The following is a 22,503-nucleotide window of genomic DNA, read 5'->3' on the forward strand; positions in this document are numbered from 1 at the left end:
TAGTGTAAGCACTGAGCAGCCAGTGTTTCATGTGCCATTATAGAGAACGCTGCTGCCTGTGCATCTGACAGCCAGACAGAGATGGTACTCCCAGCACACAGGCAGACCGGAGTCTGGAGTAGATGCACATGCTGCTTGCAGTCGCCACCTTGGAACAGTGATTTCCTAGTCAGCATTCCCAGTAGGAGGGGGTAGTCAGTACATGGTGGTGTGATGAAAAATATTGCCACCTATAACATTTTGTAACTTGCCGTATAGCGCATGGGCGCTGAAGAACTGAGCATGCGCACCTTCTTTCACTCATCCAACTGAGGGACAGGACTGCGCTGATGGAAGTCATGGACGCACAAACTTACCGGGGCAACACTGCTGTCCACAAATAAAGAAAAGTGCATGTGCATTGGAGGAAGTTTAGAAATGTAGTAATGTGAGGTAACTATGCATACCTATGGGGAAGCAGTAAGAAGAGGATCTGCAGCAACTTCTACATGTTTCTATGTACAGAGAGCTGCTGAGAATAATTCTCTCCCTATTATTAGGACACATTGAGTGGAGGAGCTGCAGGCAGAGAGCTGTATGACCTCCCAACCCCCTCCTCCCTGACAAACTTTACAACAGCTTGTTCAGGAAGACAGCAGCACCAGGAGGCAGGCAGACTGACAGAGATCGGAGGATGAGTGACTTCTATACAGAAAGTATTCACCTGCAGGAAGCTGAGAAGCAGACAGACGTCTGATGTTCCTCTCCTCTACTCAGTCTACTCTGCCCTCACTCCTCCCTTCCCTCCAATGATGTCTTGCCCCTCTCCCCCTTCTCACTACTTCTCTGCCCCCCTTTCTTCCCATCGCTGCTATCTCCAATCTCTCTGCTTGTCAAAGTCCTGAGTTCAGACCAGGCGCTGTCTGATGAGTCATTTATAAACAGCAGGAACTCTCACGAGCACTCTACACGCACTCTACACGCACTCTACACGCACTCTACACGCACTCTACACGCACTCTACACGCACTCTACACGCACTCTACACGCACTCTACACGCACTCTACACGCACTCTACACGCACTCTACACGCGCACACACACACACACACACACACACACACACACACACACACACACACACACACACACACACACACACACACACACACCAGTGTTCTTTGAGCTTGCCGGACAATTGCCGACAGGCTAAGTCACATGGGGGTGGGGTTTGTTAAGATATTTAATCGAATAAATCTTATTTACATGTTTTTAATAATACATTGTACACTTTTTTCACTATGTTTTTTAACAAGGATTCATATGGTATGTTTTAATATTGAGAGTTCAGTTCCTCTTAAACACTAGATGGCGCTCCTTAATCTATGAACTTGAATGATAGTAATCCCCCTTGAAAGAGGACTGCGTAAATGTGTATAATGTAGTGCTATATTACATATTTTTACCATACTTGCAATTTTTTAATATTGTTTTATCTTTTTTAGATTTAAATCAACAAATTATATGCATCTCTGGCAAGCATCCCACATTAGCTTTAGCAGTGGGTTTCCCCCAAAGTGAGGCTTGAGGCATGCGCTCTGGATTCCAGTTGGAGCGCATGACCAGGAACTACGAGGGGAGGCTGTGCACTCCACCCTGACACGCAGCACAGCCAGGAATGCTTGCTTATATGCGCCAGTCAGGTGACGAGGAGGTGGAGCAGAAGGGAAGGGCTACATGCGAAAGGGATTAAATTGTCCCGACGCCCGTAGGCTAACCACCCCCTGTTGAGTCACGCGGAGTGATGAAACGTGCAGGGTGGAGCCTGATCAGACATCCAGGAAGTGTCTCAGCATGGTGGAATATCGAGGCGGCGAAAATGATGACTACCCAAGAGCCTGTCCAAGAAGCAACAGGGTAGAGCCCGTAATACTCTATGCCCATGTTACCCACAACATATTTGAGTGCAGCTTTTTAAGAAATGTAACATTTTTAAACGGAATTATGCTATGTGAGTGTATCTCCCTCATGATTTTATATTGAATCAAGAACACGCTGAATTCCTGGTGTTAAAGGGAAGCTGAAGGGGACAGCCTGAGGAACCTGCTGTGTGATGCCCATAGAGCGAACTTTGACCAATCTAGCAGTGGTCAAAAAGGCTGGGTGAGTCTATTCCCTTGTGGGGTGTATGACTGGTGAACTGTTAACGTTGAGCACTGTCTATTTCAATCAAAATTTAGACCACTGCTCCTCATCTGCCATCCCACATACACATACTTCAGGAGTAAAAGGAACCATATGTTACAGCAGTTCAGATAACAATTGTATAGTCGCATGCCAAGGGGTGGCTGTTCCTTCCTCCAATGAACAGCCACCATGTCTCAGAAGTCAGCACCAGCCTGTAATCATCAAGACATGTCGCAGCCTGAACCATCTTCATACTATATAAACTATAAATGTCATTTCTACAAGGTGAGGCTGATGGGTGCAGTACAGAAAAGCGTTCAACCTTTCCAGATTTTAGTGTCTAAAATGGTGCAATGTTTTGTCTGAAAAGAATCATACTGATAAGTATAGTAAGTATAGGCAACCAGAGTGCCTCCCACCACCAACAGTAAGTACCTGCCAGAGCCCCCCCACCCCCAGTTTAGGTAGCTAGAAAGTGACCCCAGTAACAGTAGTGAGCGTGTGCTCACCTGCTCCCCCTCCTCCCCCCCACACCTTGAAGGGGCCTCAGGGAGAGCAGTATTAGCGGTGAAGAGGTTACCACCCCCTACCTAGAGTTAACTCTCCTTCCTTTTCTTCCCACCCCAGGTCTCCTTCTCCCTCCTCATTGCACCCCTCCCCCCTTACTTGGTATGCACTATTTCTTTGGTAAAAGCAATTTCAGGCTTGGGTCAGGGTTTTCATTGGCCTTTTTTTCAGCACACATCTTACCCTGTTCAATACTTAGTAAGGGGATTCAGCTTCGGTTAGAATGGGGTTTAGCCTTCTGACAACCAACACACCTAAAAACTAACTTACCACTCTCACGTTAACCAGTTCCTGATCCCTTACCTTCCTTTACCAAGTTACATCCCTTTTACATTAACTCTTTCCAGATGCCTAGCTCTAACCTCCCACATTAACCAAGGGCTGGACATGCAGCCACCACTCCTTAACCTCCCCAGCGTTCTATTGAGATCGCCAGGGAGGCTGCGGGAGGGTTTTTTTTTAATTAAAAAAAAACTATTTCATGCAGCCAACTGAAAGTTGGCTGCATGAAAGCCCACTAGAGGGCGCTCCGGAGGCGTTCTTCCGATCGCCTCCGGCGCCCAGAATAAACAAGGAAGGCCGCAATGAGCAGCCTTCCTTGTTTTGCTTACATCGTCGCCATAGCGATGAGCGAAGTGACGTCATGGACGTTAGCCGACGTCCTGACGTCAGCCGCCTCCGATCCAGCCCTTAGCGCTGGCCGGAACTGATTGGTCCGGCTGCGCAGGGCTCGGGCGCTTGGGGGGACCCTCTTTCGCCGCTGCTCGCGGCGGATCGCCGCAGAGCGGCGGCGATCAGGCAGCACACGCGGCTGGCAAAGTGCCGGCTGCGTGTGCTGCTTTTTATTTGAAGAATATCGGCCCAGCAGGGCCTGAGCGGCAGCCTCCGGCGGTGATGGACGAGCTGAGCTCGTCCATACCGCTCAGGAGGTTAAAGCGGGATTGTCAGCCATAAAATCAGATTCCTATAACCCACTGCTCTGTGTTTATTATGTAGTCTACATCCTGACCCTTGCATTGCAAGCATTCCAATATAATCATAAATGTTTCTGCTGTAATAAATATCATAGTCAAGCTACAAGCTCAATAGCTGCGCACAAATGTTCACTGCAAACAAGTCTCTATTGTCTGTATCAGGTACAATCCTATAGGCAAACAGTCCAACACTGTTACTCCAGTATACAGACAATACAACACTTCTTCCTAATTTGCAGGCAGCTTTGCCTCTGATCACCTTCGGGGAGTTATCACCACCACCACACCCCTCACAGTAGGCACTCACCGCAATTATATGACCCTCTACTAGATGGGTCTTCAGCGCTTATGGGGTCATCAGGCCGCCCCCTGCCACTCAGGAACCTCGTCCACTTAGTAGAACTTGTGCATGATCATATACACTTCTAAAACATGAACAGAGTTCTCATAGCGTAACACTGTAAAATCAATTTTATTCTAAAAGAAATGCGCACTTACAAACATAAGGCTTGGTGTTGGGCACAGAGTTTTAATGGGCTCTACCCCAATTGTAGGCCGCCGGGTCGGCTTGCCGCGCTGACTTGATCTGCCTCCCGTGGCTTCACCACCTCGCCCCTCTGGTGTCTGCAGGTTGCTAAAATATGGTCGCGTAAGCTTCACCGGATTCGTCGCCTCAGCGACTCCTCAGAAGCATGATGCCGACGACCCGGCGGCCTACGATTGGGGTAGAGCCCATTAAAACTCTGTGCCCAACACCGAGCCTTATGTTTGTAAGTGCGCATTTCTTTTAGAATAAAATTGATTTAACAGTGTTACGCTATGAGAACTCTGTTCATGTTTTAGAAGTGTATATGATCCTGCACAAGTTCTACTAGGTGGACGAGGTTCCTGAGTGGCAGGGGGCGGCCTGATGACCCCATAAGCGCTGAAGACCCATCTAGTAGAGGGTCATATAATTGCGGTGAGTGCCCACTGTGAGGGGTGTGGTGGTGGTGATAACTCGCCGAAGGTGATCAGAGGCAAAGCTGCCTGCAAATTAGGAAGAAGTGTTGGACTGTCTGTATACTGGAGTAACAGTGTTGGACTGTTTGCCTATAGGATTGTACCTGATACAGGCAATAGAGACTTGTTTGCAGTGAACATTTGTGGGCAGCTATTGAGCTTATATTGGTATTTACTTATTTAACAGGGCAGCACACCACTATTGTCACCCACATTTATTATATATCAGCGCGGTTTTTTTATTGTATTAGAAATATCATAGTCAGCCTGGCTCTATTCTGGTACATTGCCGGGGAGAGGGAAGCTTGTTATCTTCCCTCCCACATTCCTGCTCCTCACTGATTGGCTGAGGGCAGTTCAGTGTGACACGAGGCTGTGAAGGGAAATACACCTCTCCCCTTAGCAAAAGTTGCTGAAATACAATCTATGCCGTGCTCACATGTGTTTACAAAGCAAGCTAGATATGACAGTACAGTTTCTAGTACTAGTATGATAACAAAAAGAGTAAAGAAGGAAATTACATCAGGATTGGCTTCAGTCAGAGGCAGTAAAGATGGGAAATGCCTGGAAAAGTTTTCTCTTTATTTACTATACAAAATTCACTGTAATACAAACATGGACAGTACAATACATATGTCTTATAAGTAGAACAAGTATTTATCTACTTATGTTTTTTTTCCTGGGATACTATGGCTGTCACTGTTACTTTCACAATTATAGCTGGATCCTGATATTTACATTAATCATGTTATCATGTAATCAAGTTTATCTATCCCCTTCTCCTAAAAATGACTTTTTATTTTTAGATATCCCAGTTTTATTTTAGATTTAAATCTAGTTTTTACATTTTTACTGTTTCTTTCAGTATGCCAGAGCTAAAATCTATGAATTATTGACTCCTTTTATCTCGTTCCTACTTTCAGAAGCCATTTGCCGACAGTAAAGTATTTTATGGCTGTAGTTACTTATCAGTGAAGGTTATGTTATAGGCCAGGGGTAGGGAATCTTGGCTCTCCAGCTGTTAAGGAACTATAAGTCCCACAATGCATTGCAGGAGTCTGACAGCCACAGTCATGATTAATAAAGGCAAATGCATCCTGGGATTTGTAGTTTATCACAGCCGCAGAGTCAAGGTTCCCTACCGCTGCTACAGTCTGACCTGGACAGAAACTGTCACTTGCATACCTGATTTTTAATTCTTTCAGTCAGAGAAAGAAAAAAAAAAAAAAAAGAAACACAGCATAGTTATTCATGTGCTTGGCACTGTATGTGTAGGACATATCAGTGGCTGAATGGAGTAATGGTTAAGGGCTCTGCCTCTGACACAGGAGACCTGGGTTCGAATCTCGGCTCTGCCTGTTCAGTAAGCCAGCACCTATTCAGTAGGAGACCTTTGGCAAGTCTCCCTAACACTGCTACTGCCTATAGGGCGCGTCCTAGTGGCTGCAGCTCTGGCGCTTTAAGTCCGCCAGGAGAAAAGCGCGATATAAGTGTTCTGTGTTTGTTTGTTGTGTGTTTGTCTATCTCATCATGTCACGTCACCTGGGTACCTCAGCGCGGTGTTGGTGACTACGCAACTGAAATGTTGTCTTTTGTACAAGTACCCTGGCTTTTAACTACACATCGGCCGCATCACCGACGGGCGTGATCGCGGGGGCAGCCCCATGACCGCGTAACGACAATTGCTGTCAAGTCCTGGGGCGGGGTTTTGCAGGAGATTGCGCACACATCTCTGCTTGAATGAATGACGGAGCTCCGCTCCATCATCAGTCTCCCAGCGGCAAGTTACACCGTGAAACCGCCGACTAATAACACTGTACAGCGCTGTGATCTAAGGCAGCGCTGTACTAGGGACAGCCCTGTGACACTCGGCTGTCCCCTTTGGAGTCACAGAGAGAGATCGTCTCTCATAGGCTGAGAGCCAATCACAGATTGGTTGGCGGGAGGTGTAAGCCCTGTGGTCCTCAAGTGGTTAACTTAGCTGTAGGGATAGCAGTGGTGCCTGGATGATCGATTTCTGTGTATGCATTTGCATTAATATTTGCATGTGAGTGTGCAAAGGGTTAACGGTCTTTGCCACGTTTACACGACTGACACTATGAAATTCAAATTTATATAATCATTTAGGTTATCCAGTCCCCAGAAACAGACTCACCTTCAAACTCCCCACGGGAACCAAATGGGTCTCTGTAGCTCTCAATGAACCCAATGTAACTGCAATGAAAGATGAACAGTCAAGTGGTTTAATGGATAAGAAAGAAAGAAAGAAAGAAAAAAAAAAAAAAAACACCTTTGTTATTTTACAGATCTCAGTCATTGGCTTAGATGAGAAGTTACCAGTTTCATTTATCGCTCATCTCCAACTAAAACTTTTTATTATAGCTTTGGATAGAGTGGAAGGGGGAAAGGGGGTGATAACTTTCAGTGTTGATTGTAGTCTAAGTAAAGGTGCCCATACACTCATCACTTTCCCATCTGATTCCTTGCAGATCCAATTTATCTGCTGGGAATCAATTCCCCCCCCCCCCTTCAAAAAAAAAAAAAAAAAAAAAAAAAAGGATCAGAGCACATCGGTAGGTTGATGGCCAATAGCTTTACACTGCATTGAACTGTTAGATTGATTTTCAATAGATTACTTGCTGGAATCTATTGAAAATCGGTGTCCAGTGTATGGTAGGAATGGATTGCTTCTAAATCGATTCATTTTAGAAAGGAATCAATCGTTTGTGCATGGCCAGGTTAATTGTGGAAAATGTTCTACTCTTTTTGTAGAGACAGGGCACTTCCTTTCCCCGTGACACCCTGAGCTGCAGAACAACACTAGAGGCCCTGGTGTCACCAAGACAGGAAGTGATGACTAAAGGTTTAGCTGGAGTTCTGCGTTAATCTTCTGTCTCTATCACCTGCTATCTTTAACCACAACCCACTACCAGCTAATTCTCACCTCTCCACAATAGGTCCTTTGTCCTGCACCCAGTGCTTGGAGCCCTCCTTGTGCGCTTGGATGGATCCTTCCTGGAAGCTACGTCCATATTCATCCAGCATGTTCCTCTGGTTTTCATTGGAAGCATAGGCCTAAAAATATAAGGAAAACAAAACACTCATGAAGATTAACAAGGGTATGCAACATTCTTCTCATAGTTTATTAATAATGGGGGTACATATCCGTTAGCAGGGCGCATCCGGCAGGTGGCACTGTTGTTGCTAATTTCAATCACAAAACTGTGAATGTAAACATCGGATGCGCCCGGCTAACTGAATGTAAACGCCGTAGGTGGTAACAATATGTACAGTATATTAAAGAGAGTCTGAAGCGAGAATAAATCTCGCTTCAGACCTCATAAATAGCAGGGGCACGTGTGCCCCTGCTAAAACGCAGCTATAGCGCGGCTTAACGGGTGTCCCTTCACCCCCAAATCCCCCTCGATACACCCGGGGAGCGCTTCCTGGTTGGGGCAGGGCTAACCGCCGCAGCCCTGCCCCACGCGCGTCTGTCAGCGCGTATCTCCGCCTCTCCCCCGCCCCTCTCAGTCTTCCTTCACTGAGAGGGGCGGGGGAGAGGCGGCGATGCGCCGCTGACAGACGCGACTGGAGGCAGGGCTGCAGCCGTTAGCCCTGCCTCCAGGAAGGGAAATTCTGCGACCTTTCTACGACACACTTTTGCGGGGGGTGGGTTGGGGGTGAAGGGACCCCCGTTTAGCCGCGGGATAGCGGCGTTTTAGCAGGGGCACACGTGCCCCTGCTATTTATGAGCTCTGAAGCGAGATTTATTCTCGCTTCAGAGTCTCTTTAAAGAAGAGAGTTAATTAAATGACAAATAAGCTGGCGGCAATGTGACAGATCAAGCCGCCGGCTTGCTCTATACGAGAGAGGGCAAGGGGGGGGGGGGGGGGGAGGAGAGCGAGAAACGAAGCAAGCCGGCGGCTTGATCTGTCACATTGCCGCCGGCTTATTTGTCATTTAATTAACTCTCTTCTTTAATATACATATTGTTACCACCTACGGCGTTTACATTCAGTTAGCTGGGCGCATTACATACAGTTAAGCCGGTGCTCCGGGCGCATCCGGCGTTTACATTCAGTTTTGTGATTGAAATTAGCAACAACAGCGCCACCTGCCGGATGCGCCCGGCTAACGGATAAGTACCATAATGGGTCTCCATAATGTAAGTTCCTACTGCCTCTGGAATACAGAGTGAAAAAAAAAAAAAAACTGTACTGGCCATTATACAGTTGTGTTCAAAATTACGGTATTCATGCTGTAAAGTGTTTTAGGGAATTTGGTGTACATTTGTAATTGTGTTCAGAATGAAATCTTACAAGGACTTTTTAAAGAACCAAATGCAACTAAAATGACATCAATTGTTTTTGTAATACAGTATTAAATTTTTTGTGTGTGATTTCTTCATTGACACAATTATTCAACCCCTTAAAGACTACCACTCTTAAGAACAGAGGTTCATTCAAGTGTTTTTGATCAGGTATTGAGAACACCTGTGGATGTTAACGAGCAGCAAGCAAGCATAATAAGCACCAATTAGGCAGATTTAACCACTTTACCCCCAGCCGTACAGATTTCTCCATCCCTTTTTCCACCCTGTTACCACCAAGGAACGGAGAAATCCGTACCTGACACCGCTACCGCCGCTTTCCCGTTCGTTGATCTAAGCCCCCCGCAATGATCAGCTGCTTCTACGAGAAGCAGCGCGATCATTGTGAAAAAAAAAGTTGCCCAGCCTCCCTGAACTTCCTGCAAGTGTACTTCCTGTACACTTGCAGGTCGCATAAACAAAAACTCACTGTGGCCATCTTGTGGCCAAATAGTAAAAAACTACACTCTAAAGCATTTTTCATATACAAATACATTAGCTATACATTAAAAATTAACTTATTACCTCCCACACTCCCCAATTTTTTTTTTGTAATTAAAAAGAAAAAAAATAAAATTAAAAAAAATAATACATAAATAGTTACCTTAGGGACTGAACTTTTTAAATATTTATGTCAAGAGGGTATAACACTGTTACTTTATAAACTATGGGCTTGTAATTAGGGATGGCGCAAAACTGAAAAAAATGCACCTTTATTTCCAAATAAAATATTGGCGCCAAACATTGTGATAGGGACATAATTTAAACGGTTTTATAACCGGGACAAATGGGCAAATAAATTTCATTGGTTTTAATTACAGTAGCATGCATTATTTAAAAACTATAAAGGCTGAAAACTGAAAAATAAATTTTTTCCCACATTTTTTCCTATTTACCCATTAAAACACATTTAGAATAAAATAATTCTTGGCATAATGTCCCACCTAAAGAAAGCCTAATTGGTGCGAAAAAAACAAGATATAGTTCATTTCATTGTGATAAGTAATAAAGTTATAGACGAATGAATGGAAGGGGCGCTGAAAGGTGAAAATTGCTCTGGTGCTCAAGGGGTAAAACCCCTCAGTGGTGAAGTGGTTAAAATGACTGTAATACTCAGCTCCTTCTAGACATTTACTGGTGTGTTTACAAACATGGTGAAGTCAAGAGAATGGTCCAGGAAGACAAGAGAAGAGGTGAATTCTCTTTACAGGAAGGGCAATGGCTATAAGAAAATTGCAAAGATGTTATACATACCAAGAGACACCATAGGAAGCATCATTCGCAAATTCAAGGCAAAGGGCACTGTTAAAATGCTACCTGGTCGTGGCAGAAAGAAGATGCTGATTTTGACTGCTGTGTGTTACCTGAAGCGCAAAATGGAGAAAAGTTCCCGTGTGACTGCTGAGGAACTGAAAAAAGATTTGTCAGATGCGGGTACTGAAGTTTCAGCTCAGACAATACGGCGCACACTGCGTAATGAAGGCCTCCATGCCAGAACTCCCAGGCACACCCCCTTGCTGTCACCAAAGAATAAGAAGAGTCGACTGCAGTATGCCAAAAGTCATGTGGACAAACCACAAAAGTTTTAGGATAGTGTTCGGTGGACTGATGAAACAAAATTAGAACTGTTTGGGCCCATGGATCAATGCTATGTCTGGAGAAGGAAGAACAAGGCCTATGAAGAAAAGAACACCTTGCCTACTGTGAAGCATGGCGGGAGGCCAATCATGCTTCATGGCTATTTTGCTTCTGCAGGTACAGGGAAGCTTCAGCGTGTGCAAGGTACCATGAATTCTCTTCAGTACTAGGAGATATTGGATGAAAATGTGATGCAGTCCGTCACAAACCCGAGGCTTGGGAGACGTTGGACCTTTCAACAGGACAATGATTCCAAGCATACCTCCAAGTCCACTAGAGCATGGTTGCAGATTAGAGGCTGGAACATTTTGGAGTGGCCATCGCAGTCACCAGACTTAAATCCGATTGAGAACCTCTGGTGGGACTTAAAGAAAGCAGTTGCAGCGCGCAAGCCTAAGAATGTGACTGAACTGGAGGCTTTTGCCCATGAAAAATGGGCTAAGACACCCGTAGATCGCTGCAAGACACTTGTGTCAAGCTACGCTTCATGTTTAAAAGCTGTTATAACTGGAAAAGGATGTTGTACTAAGTACTAAGAATGAATGTCACTTGGGGGTTGAATAAAACTGATAATGATGTTAGCACAGAAAAGACATTTGTGGTTATTTCATTATAAATGTTATGTTATATTTGTCTGACTTACAAGTGCCTCTTTGATTGTAAACAAGATGACTGAAATGATCAAAATCAAAGTCAAACTGGCCAAAACACTCAATTTCAGTGGGGTTTGAATAATTTTGAACACAACTGTATCTGTCCCTCTCTCCCATGTGACTATGCAGATCGCCACAGCGGAGCAGAGATCCCTAATCCAGCACTGGGTCCTGTCATCTCTCCTTTACTGCAGCAGGCCAAGCAAGCTGCGGTATCCATCCATTACTGATGCATGTCACATGACAATCGGGAGCCAATGGAGGGATTCTGATGCACACTCACTGGTCACAATGATGAGGAGGAGAGGCCCCGCAGCTGGATGGTGTATTGTGCTCCGCTGCAGCTTTTTCATTAGGTGCCAAAAAGGTATTACGGTAAGTAAGCAAGATGAAAAAACATGTCCTAAAAGAAAACTGAACTGAATCAGTGTTGTGGTCTGGATGGCAACATATGTTGCTCAGATGCTAAGACTAAGGACTCAGCATCCAAATGTAATATAAGAACACCTTTTGATTGCAATGGTGTAAGCAACAGGAGAAAGAAAATAAATATTATGGATAATATGGAGGTTTACATACTTATTTCCTTTTAAGCAATTCCAGTTGCCTGGCTGCCCTGCTGAGCCTCTGCATCTAATACTATTAGCCATGGACCCTGAACAAGCATGCAGATCAGGCGTTTCTGACTGAGGTTTGACTAGATTTGCCACATGCTTGTTTCAGGTGTGTGATTTAGACACTACTGCAGCCAAAGAGATCAGCAGCAGTGCCAGGCAACTGGTATTGTTTGAAAGCCAATAATTATGGCAGCCACCATAGCACTCTCACTTCAGGTCCCCTTTAAAAGGGAGAGGGAGAGTGTATGACAAGCAAGTAATGTAAATGGACTTGAAGAACTCCCTAGGAGCAAAAAAATTTCACATATTTATAAGTATACTTAAACTTTAAATATATTATAAAATCTTTAATAAACCTTTTCGAAATCTACTGTAACTCTTTAAAGAGAAACCGTGAGCAAGAATTGAACTTCATCCCAATCAGTAGCTGATACCCCCTTTTACATGAGAAATCTATTCCTTTTCACAAACGTATCGTCGGGGGGCTCTGTACGGTGGATATTGTGGTGAAACCCCTCCCCACAGGAAATTGTGAGGACCATGGTCCTGGCAGTTTCCTGTCTGTGAAGCATTGTAGGAAATAGCTGTTTACAGCGGTTTTCAACTGCCACAAAAAAGCAAGCAGCATTCCACAGACATCACCTGCCAGCAGTAAAAATGTCCCCATGTGGTAAATGTCAGAATATAAATCAGGGAGAGGAAAGGTTTTACAATGGGCAAACACTGACTAAATCATTTATACATAATTATTGTAAAAATGAAGCACTTTATTACATTATTTTGACTGGAGTTCCTCTTCAACAACACCCCCTAAATTCATAACCTATACAGAGGAAGGTGGTTAGAATTACCTTTGCCTTCTCCAGGTTTTCCCTCACTCGAAGAAGAAATGGTGAATAGTCGCCCCTTGTGACAATAATCTCATGTCCTTCAAACTCAGACGGTCCCAAAAGCTTTGCCATGTCTGATGACTCTTCGGCAGATCCTAGTCAGGCACACAGATATTATATTATGTACACAGAACGTATGGCTCAGGAGCCAAATGTGTCTCTTGATGGCTGCGTAATAGGTTTGCGCTTTTTAAATACCATAAATAAAATAAATAAAGGCTACGTCTGGCTCAGATACAAATCAGTAGGGGTCGATTCACTAAGCTACACTGCTCAAGCAGCGCAATTAACGTTTTCAAAAGTAGGCACGCTACTGCTGTAGCATGCACTACTAACTTACTTGCGCTCCCCCCAAAACGATCTGTCAGGTCCAGAGACTTTAGGATGAGATCCCCACACTTTTATTGGCCCAATAGGCTGCCTGCCAATTGACAGGCAGCCTATTGGGCCAAAGTGTAGGGATCTCGTCCTACAAAGTGTATCAACCCCCAAGTCAGTTAGCTAATTGTACAAGCTGTTAGTCGGTATTTCTCCTGTGTGGGAAATTGCTGATGTTGCTGAAACCCAAGAGAAGTTTAAGATGTGTCTGACACTTCTGCTGCCCGGCGGATCAACTGTATAAACATCACCATAGCAACAGGGACGTGAGCCCTCTGCTGCGCATGCGCACTGTCCCAGTTTGTAACATATTGTATGGCTCACGCAGAATTACATTTTAAAAATATGTGGCGTTTATGGCTCTCTCAGCCAAAAAGGTTCCTGACCCCTGCTGTAGTGGATAATCATTCCATGGAAGGGTACTGGTGTTTGTTATTACTTTACATAAGTGGGGAAACAAATTAGATAGTATAGCCTCCTGTGCTACAAGTAGGTGCTGGAGACCTTTTATGCTGGGAATACATGGGTCTTTAAAGGATACATCCAAGCTTTTTTTTTTTTTTTTAAATCCACTTACCTGGGGCTTCCTCCAGCCCGTGGCAGCCGTCCTGTGCCCTCGCCACAGTTTCGGTGGCTCATGATCTTCTCCGCTGGCGCAGGTTGGGTTCCGGGCCGGCTTCTTCTGCGCTCCACGGTCTCTCCGACGTCATCAGGACGGTACTGCGCAGGCGCAGTAGTTGCCTGCGCACTACCGCGCTGATAACGTCGGGGGAAAGCAAGTGACCCGCGCCGTGGAGCGCAGAAGAAGCCGACCCGGAACTCGACCTAGCGAGGTCGGTTGCGCCAGCGGAGAAGATCATGAGCCACCGAAGCTGTGGCAAGGGCACAGGACGGCTGCCACGGGGCTGGAGGAAGCCCCAGGCAAGTGGTGTTTTTTTTTTTTTTTAAAAAGCTTGGATCACTCCTTTAAAGAGAACCAGAGACGAAGCACCCTCATGTATTTTATTACATTTATCAGTGAGAACATGACAGTAAACACCTACCCTGCTTTTAGTTTAAATCTTCTCTGCTTAATCTGTCTATAATCAGCTGTGATAAGAATCCCTGACTGAGTCAGTCGAGGTTTGACCTGGAATCATTATAGCTGAGTCACTCTTCTGCGGAGTCTTTTCAAGCCCAAGCCTTCCCCCTTCTGGATCAGATTTCCTGCTTTACATACTGAGAGCTCTGATGACATGGGAGGGGCTGCTGCTGCAGGAAAAATCTCTGTCTAACAGACAAGTGTGGCTGTGTGATCTGTGTGCTCTGTCTGTGCAGCCAGTCACCATTATTATCTACTGTATGCAGTTTCATTACTATGAGAGACACTTCCTACAGGCAGCCACACAGCATACCAGAATATGAAGTTGAAAGCACACAGATGAAATGCTGCAGAAGCAGCCCTGCTTGTCTATAGTCTCATAAAGGCTAGACAACACATCCAGAACACCTCATAACCTGGAAGCAGAAGGAATATGAGCCGGCGGCCATATTGGGTATTTCCTGGAGCAATAATGGATAAAAAGCACTCAAAAGGGCACACTAGAGTGGCAAAATTATCAGGTAGAGCATTTATTCTTTACAAGCTATCAACTGATATGTTTATTTTGTGTGAATCGTTCATCTCTGGTTCCCTTTAAGGCAGATAGATAGTTAGATAGATAATTTCCGACATGTCCGATCTCCCGTTCGATCGTTTTACCACTCGATTCCTGATAGAGGTGAATGGAAAAAAGATAAGAAAAACGAGCGGAAGATAAGAGAATCGAGCGGCAAAATCGTTTGAACGGAAAAAACAAAACCGTGCATTCCCAGCATTACATGTGGTGGGGAGTTGGCCCACCTGCCCTCTGAGGAAGCATATGCATTCCCTTCGCATTACGGGCTGAAGTTACTACCTTTGTACATGTGCATTTTGTATCAGCATCCAGCAGGGAATACCAAACTGTAGGATTGGAAGAGCTTCCACTGCATTGTTCTAGGCGTTTCATAGATTTTAGAGCGGACCTGAAGTCAGGACTTCCTCTCTGCTCTAAAAGATACACAACAGCATAACAGCCTTTAAACAAAAACATTTCTTTGTTTCAGCTGATACAAATCCTAAAATAAATCTGCACTATTTTTACTTCCTGATTCATGGAAGCAGACATAGGGTTAACATCCTGTGCTTTCAAATGAGCTTATCTCCTATCTCTGCCATGGCAGTCAAATGACAGGGGAGAAGTCAGATTACAACTTGTGATTAGACACAAATGAGGGGGCATTAAACAGGCTAAACTCTCTACATACATACAGGGTGCATTTCTCTCTGTTTTCCTTCTGTCCTGTGCAAGAGTTCAGGTCCACTTTAAATTTGTACATTTAAACAGAAAATAAAAAACCCACACTGTAATTTGTGCAAAAATAAATAAATAAAAAATTATTAACTGCTAAACCAATTCATGTTCTCAGACACCTGCTCACTCCCAGTCAGTCTGAAACACTCCCTCTTTAGTGACATAAGGGGGAGTGGTCACTCTAAGTGGAAGCCACACCTTCCTACTGAAAAACTGCCTGTCAGAAAAACATGGCTTCCGACTGACCGGGAGAGAGATGTGAGTAGGGAGCTGGAGACTGCGGAGGTGGAAATGAGGAGCCAAGAGCTGGTGTAGCAGCTATATTCCTATTTTTTGCCAAAACAGCAACTTTCACCTTTTTTAAGCAGGATTGTGAGAGAACGCGGAAAAGCCGCCGTGTGTGTTGACAGCAAGGCGGCTAATTCCGCGTCCAGCGCGGCGGTTTGCACGCAGAGGCATACGTCTGGTACTGGGAGTGAACGTGGAAAAGCCACCGCATGTACTGATAGCGGGGCGGCTGGTTCCACGTCCAGTGCGGCGGTTTGCACGCAGCAGCATGCGGCTGGTGTGGCTGGGTCTGTTAGTTCACACAGATTCAGGAATGCGTGCGCGCGCTGAGAGGCAGAACTTTTATGACGGCCAAGGGGGGGGGGGGGGGGGATCAGCTGACCTCAGAGCTAGTGGCTATTGGTCTATCACTTAGGGGTGGCGCCAGAGAGCGCTACTCTATTTATAGTTACGGCTGGACAGTCACAAGTTGTCTGCTGTTGCGAACACTACGTGGAGGCACTCAGACCTTAGTCAGATCCAACAGTGTGCTTGAAGGACCTGGGAATTCACACTGAGCCAGAATATTATTGTATTTCTATTGTGTTATACTTCAGACTAGTTCCAGGGTGTAGAGACCACGGACCTCACACCCAAGATTAGGGAACTTGTGTTATCATCAGACTAGTTCCAGGGTGTAGAGATCACGGACCTCACACCCAAGACTAGGCATTGTTTGATATCTGTTATGACCTATTGCTTTCCTGACTATCCCTCCGCTCGCTGATTCGGTACCACGCATATCTGATTATCTGTTGCCAACCCTGCCTGTCTTGGATACCGAATCAGCCTTCTGTCTTTGTACTTTATTTGTCCGTGTGTTGCTGACCCGGCTTGCCCGACCTCGAGAGCTATCTCTCCCCTTTAGGAGATAGTCTCCAGATCAGTTAGTGACATCCACCTTCAGGTGTCACTCACTCTCTGGCCCTTCCTACCTTCAGCCTGAGACTCCACCGCTTGGAAGATCTCAGGCCTGGAGGGTTCTCGTGCTTCTCTAAAGAGCAGTATTATCCATACTGCCAAGGATCACCTGTTCATCAGGTGGATTACTCAAAGTAAATACTGTTGCACCAAACACTCACGTCATATACAGGTGTCCAGAGGTTAGTACTGTATCTGTATTATTGGTGATTCTGCAGATCATCAATAATCAGGTATATATCTGTATTCTTGGTGATACTGCAGATTACCAATAATCAGATTCTCTCTGTGTGCTGACACCGATCGTTACAAGGATTCATTTAAAATTACTGTTCTATGAAAAGGATGTTAAAAATAGACCTGTGCGTCAACTTGGAAATTGAAACAGCTCTCTTTGTTGTACCACATAGAAGGCGTTTGGCTGAGAGAGCCATAAACACCACGTATTTTAAAATATATTTCCATGAGAGCCATATCATATGTTTCAAACTGGCACAGTGCGCATGTGCAGCAGAGGGCTCACATCCCTGTTGCCTTGGTGATGTGTATACAGTTGATCCTCCGGGCAGCAGAAGTGTCCGATACGTCTTCAGCTTCTTTTGGGTTTCAGCAACATCAGCAATTTTCTCAAGAGCCAAAGAGGAGAAATACTGACTAAAAGCTTGGACAATTAGCTAACTGATTTGGGGGTTGATTCACTTTGTAGGACGAGATCCCCGCACTTTATCCCAATAGGCTGCTTGTCAAGTGACAGGCAGCCTATTGGGCCAATCAAAGTGCGGGGATCTCGTCCTACAAAGTCACTGGACCTGACAGGGTCCAGAGTTGGACAATTGGAGCGGCCATTCATTTTTTTTTTTTGGGGGTGGTGGGCGCAAGTAAGTTAGTAGTGCATGCAGTAGCGTGCACTACTTTGAAAATTTTACTTGCGCTGTCACACTAAGCTGTGCTGTTTGAGCAGTATAGATTAGTGAATCAACCCCTGTGAACCAGATGGAGCCATCAAAAGAGCCACATCTGGCTCCCGAACCATAGGTTCCCTACCCATGTCAGATAAATCAAATCGATCGAATGGGGAATTTGATGGAATGGATTTCTGATCGATCTATTCTATAGAATCAATCGATCGCTGAAATCGACCAGTGTATGGGCCCGTTTAGAAAGGTGAGTGAAGAGTTTAATAGACTTGGTTTCATTTTGTCCTGTGAGCTTTATCAGCATGCAGCAGTGAGTTTTACAGACTGCCAAGATTGCGGTTTTATCTCTGACTGCAGGAGAGAAGAAGCTGCTTTTTAATAGTGATCTGATATAAATGTATAAGTGTACCTCCTTACTGAGCTGGATATTACATTATGCAAAATAATTGCTTCCACATTAAGTGCTGTGATGTGTGAGAGAAAGGGGGAGGGGACGGAACAGGGACACAAGTAGGATAACTATTCAGGGAGGCAGTAGGGATGGTCATGGTCAATGAGATGCAAGCAATTCTGAGGTGATGCAGAATTGTACTAAACATATGCAGCTTGACAATAGACCAGATTCTGACAAGGTGGCATTAGACTGGTCCATTTACAATCTGCATGAATTTGCATAGTTTTGCATCAACCCAGGACATCAGTATAAACCTGTGCCCGGAACAAAAGAACGCTGGTCCATGGTTTGGAGAGAAATCCATTAACAAGTCTGAGGCTATACTCACAGTGAAATGGTGCGTTGTAATGCGACGTTAAAGTCACAACGCAAAAAAGTTGGTAACGCACATTAACGATAAGTGACCATCGCATACAGTAGGTACAGTAAAGCATACAGGAAATGAAAAGTATGTTTCCTGTACTTGATAACGTGTGTTTAGAGGTAACGCACTGCAAGCAGCGAGTTACCATAACGCTACACATTAAAATGCAATGCTAACGTTGCACTGTGAATGTCCCATAGGATTAGCATTGCAGTCTTAGGCCTGGTGACACCGAGCGGTTTTTGAAGCGTTCCGCAAACCGCTTCCGCCTGTAAAACCGTTTGGCTGGAGGTTTTTAGCAAAGCGCAAACGTGGGTCCTGCAGCACTTGCTGTTTGCAGAAGCGTTTCTGCCTCAATGTAAAAGTATAAGAAAAGCTCAAATTGCTCTGAAAAACGCTAGATCAGAGCTGTTTTCCAGGCGTTTTTGTTACATTAGCTGTTCAGTAACAGCTTCACTGTGACAATATTTGTAATCTGCTACACAAAAACGCACCAAAAAACACTAGGCATGTTTAGAAAACGTCTCTAAACATGCCTAGAATGGCTCGGAAATCTTCTTCAAAAACCTCTAGCGTTTTGCAGATCAGCTAGAGGTTTTTGGTGTGCACTTGGCCTTTTAACACAGCTCCGCAACATCTGACTGTGAATGCAGCCCAAAATACAGGATAGAACACTTCTTGAAATAAACACATTACTGACAATGTTCAGTGTGTGAAGGATACCCTTCCAATATCTATGCAGTCCAGGGCAATGCCAAAGCATGCGAATAAGATCAGTTTAGATTTTACATGGCTGGTTCAGTCTCTCATCTACTAGTACTCACAAGTCAGTGGTTTATTAGTCAGAACAGTAATATTCCATTCACAACATCTTACCTTCTTTGTTTACAGAAGCTATTCGAACCTCATATTTGGTACGGCCTCCTTCATCCTGAGTTTTAAACAGTCGAGTGTTGTAGGCACTGAGACTCTGAAAGGAAACCACATAAATAAATGAGACCGGTAAAAATCAAAACCCGAAAAGTTCCACTGGGAACAACTGAAAACTAACAGCAATACAGACCTTCGAGTCCAGGAACTTCTGAATAAGTTCTGCATCTTCTATAGTGCAATTTGCAGAAAAGTAAGTGGTGATCCCCTTTGAAAAAACAAGGCAAACATCAGTCCACATCTGTGCATCTGAATCAGAAGCCAATGCAAGGCTAAACATTGAAACCATAAGGGCCCATTCACACTAGAGCGTTTTGCCGCGATTTCGGCAAAACGCTCAAACGCTAGCGCTTTTAAAAAGCTAGTGTAATAAAACCCTATGGGCCCGTACTTACTTGGGTGATTTGCGATAATCGCCACAAATCGCGAAACGCAAACGCGTCGCCTGCACCATTATCAGGCGATTTCCCAGCGATCGCGTTTCAGTGCTATAGAAGCGCTAAACGCAACCACGGAAAAATCGCCGCAGTGTTCAGCGATTTTTCCTTGTGAAATCGCGGGAAAAAAAAAATCACTCCTGCAAAACACCAGCAAAAATCGCCGGCGTTTTGCAAACGCAAGTGTGAATGGGCCCCAAGTGATGCAGAGGGGCCTTGCTAAAGACACCTGCAAAGGCTTAAATACACTTTGAGGCCTGCAACCCACTAGAGCAGTTTTTTGAGTGTTTAGGGAGCGCTTTCAATTGCTAGCGATTTCCCTAAACGCTCTGGATGGGACAGATTCCACTAGAGAGATTGCTATTAATAAAATCGCAATCGCAGAACATGTAGCATTTGGAAGCGTTTCCATTCTAATGAATTGCATAGGAGCAGGAAAATTGCTCCTAAAACGCTATCACTAGCGATTGCGCTTTTTAGTGGGTTCCAGGCCTCAGCGTAGGTCACCCAAATGATGACTTGTAGTAAATGGTAGGGATGGTCAGAAATGTGGATTTCGACGAAAATAAATAAATAAACTAATGAGGTAAATAATTGTATCTATACTCCCACTCCTAAAGTACAATGCGGCCATTTGTTGATGTCAATTAGATGTCAATAAGAGATGTAGTCTTCCAGATCGATGTGAGCTGTGCCTGGATGCCACCTTGGCCAAGTTGTCTGGCGTGTATACAAGACTAGAGGAAGTTTAAACCAGGATTGAACTTCCTCCCAATCAGTAGCTGGTACCCCCTTTCTCATGAGAAATCTTTACCTTTTCTAAAATAGATCCTCAGAGGGATCTGTGTGGTTGATAGTGGTGAAACCCCTCCCACAGTGTGATGTCATGACGATGGCCCTGAAGGTTTGCATGTCTGTGAACCTCGTTGCATTGTAGGAAATAACTGCTTTTTCCAACTGGAAAGCAAGCGGTATCTCCTTCTGTGCATAGAACTCTCAGTAACGAACATTCCTGGCAGAACTGAAGATGTCGGCATGTCGCCACTGGTGATACATTTCACAATGTAAATCAGGGAGAGGAAAGATTTTATAGTGGGCAAACACTGACTACATAATCTATAAATTACTATTGTAAAAAATAAGCAATTTTTAAGTCTTCAGTGTAGGACATACAAAGGCTCTAAGACAAATAACAGAAAATAAGCAAATTAACACAGGCAATCCCCTCCAGTAGTTGGATCAGGCTTTCAGTGTATCGTTTACTTGGGAAAACCCTAATTTCATGTCAAGCCACAGCTCTGTCCTGGTACTAACATGGTCTCCAAGTCCCAGCTGCCTCTCCCGTGGTTCCAGGGAGTACAAGGCGTCCACAACCAACTTCCACAACGATTCCATTCCCTCTGGGTCCTTCGCAAAAGCTTCACTCGCCCGCAGTAATTTCTCCAACTTCTCCTGCAGGAACACAACAGTCAGCATCAGCCTCACAAATCCCATTCAGCTGGAGGAACTCTGCTGCAATCACTGACACAAGAACTTACTTTGGGAACATTGGGAATAAACTTAGTGTCTCCAAAAGCTTTGTAATTTCCCATGTTTGCGAAGAATCCAGTAGCATAAACCAAGAGAGCCTGTGGAAAGAACAGGGAGAATAAGATACAGTATAGAACATATTTATAATCCAAATGGCACAGGTGTGAAAACGTTTACAAAAATGTTTGTAATAGTTCCACATTGAAATAAAGGACTCCTGAAGTGAAAGGGTTATAGGAGGATGACATTTACTTCCTGTTAAACAATGCACATTGCCTACTTTAAATTATACAAATTGCCTGGCTGTCCTGCTGATCCTCTGCCTCTAAGGCCCGATGTTTTAAAGGCCCAGTTTTTAAAAGGCTCAGTTTTCCATCCCTCCAGTGACCCTCCAGTCTGTTAGTGCACTGTCAACCAGGGCTGTGGAGTCGGTACAAAAATCCACCAACTCCGACTCCTTAGGTTAGGATTCCACCGACTCCTCTAATTTGCATATTACAATTTTGTTGATTGAAAAGTATGTAACATGAAATGCATCTCTTAACTGCCAACGCTTAGGAATTTTGAAATACAGCGGAAGTGAGAGGGATATGGAGGCTGCCATATTTATTCCCTTTTAAACAATAAAAGTTACCTGGCTAGCCGGCTGCTCTTCTGCCTCTAATACTTTTAGTCATAGTCTAAAAACTAGTCCTTGGTCAGAGTACTTGTAGAAGACAGGAACAAAGAACATCTATCAGGTCCTAGGCAATGTAACTGTGGGTACATGTAAGAGTGATGTGCAGGTACTCTGCAGGGGAATGAGGCGATTCTTCCTCTATTACACATTCTTCATGCACAATCTGAACCAGGTTTATGGGTGATTGAACACAGAGGTGTTTATGTGCACAACATTCTCAGTGGATTCCCTGCAGCTCTGTGGGGAGTGCATATGTAGAGTATAGTACTTCTGTGTAACAAAGTAAACCCGAGACAGACAAAATTAAAGTTTTAT

General features: G+C 44.6%; 1 protein-coding gene across 2 annotated transcripts in view; it reads right to left on the bottom strand.

Annotated features, from left to right (window-relative positions):
- Window positions 1–22,503, bottom strand: part of DPP3 (dipeptidyl peptidase 3) — an 83,367-nt gene that overhangs the window by 28,509 nt on the left and 32,355 nt on the right. For both annotated transcript variants that reach the window (XM_068259518.1, XM_068259519.1), the window contains 7 exons: window positions 21,518–21,607; window positions 21,294–21,431; window positions 19,676–19,750; window positions 19,489–19,582; window positions 12,838–12,971; window positions 7,654–7,784; window positions 6,865–6,923 (listed from right to left, as the gene is read on the bottom strand). In XM_068259518.1, the coding sequence (XP_068115619.1) occupies window positions 6,865–6,923; window positions 7,654–7,784; window positions 12,838–12,971; window positions 19,489–19,582; window positions 19,676–19,750; window positions 21,294–21,431; window positions 21,518–21,607 (721 nt within the window). The remainder of the gene's footprint in view (window positions 1–6,864; window positions 6,924–7,653; window positions 7,785–12,837; window positions 12,972–19,488; window positions 19,583–19,675; window positions 19,751–21,293; window positions 21,432–21,517; window positions 21,608–22,503) is intronic.

Source organism: Hyperolius riggenbachi, chromosome 11 (genome assembly GCF_040937935.1).
Source record: "Hyperolius riggenbachi isolate aHypRig1 chromosome 11, aHypRig1.pri, whole genome shotgun sequence".
Classification (NCBI taxonomy): Eukaryota; Metazoa; Chordata; class Amphibia; order Anura; family Hyperoliidae; genus Hyperolius; species Hyperolius riggenbachi.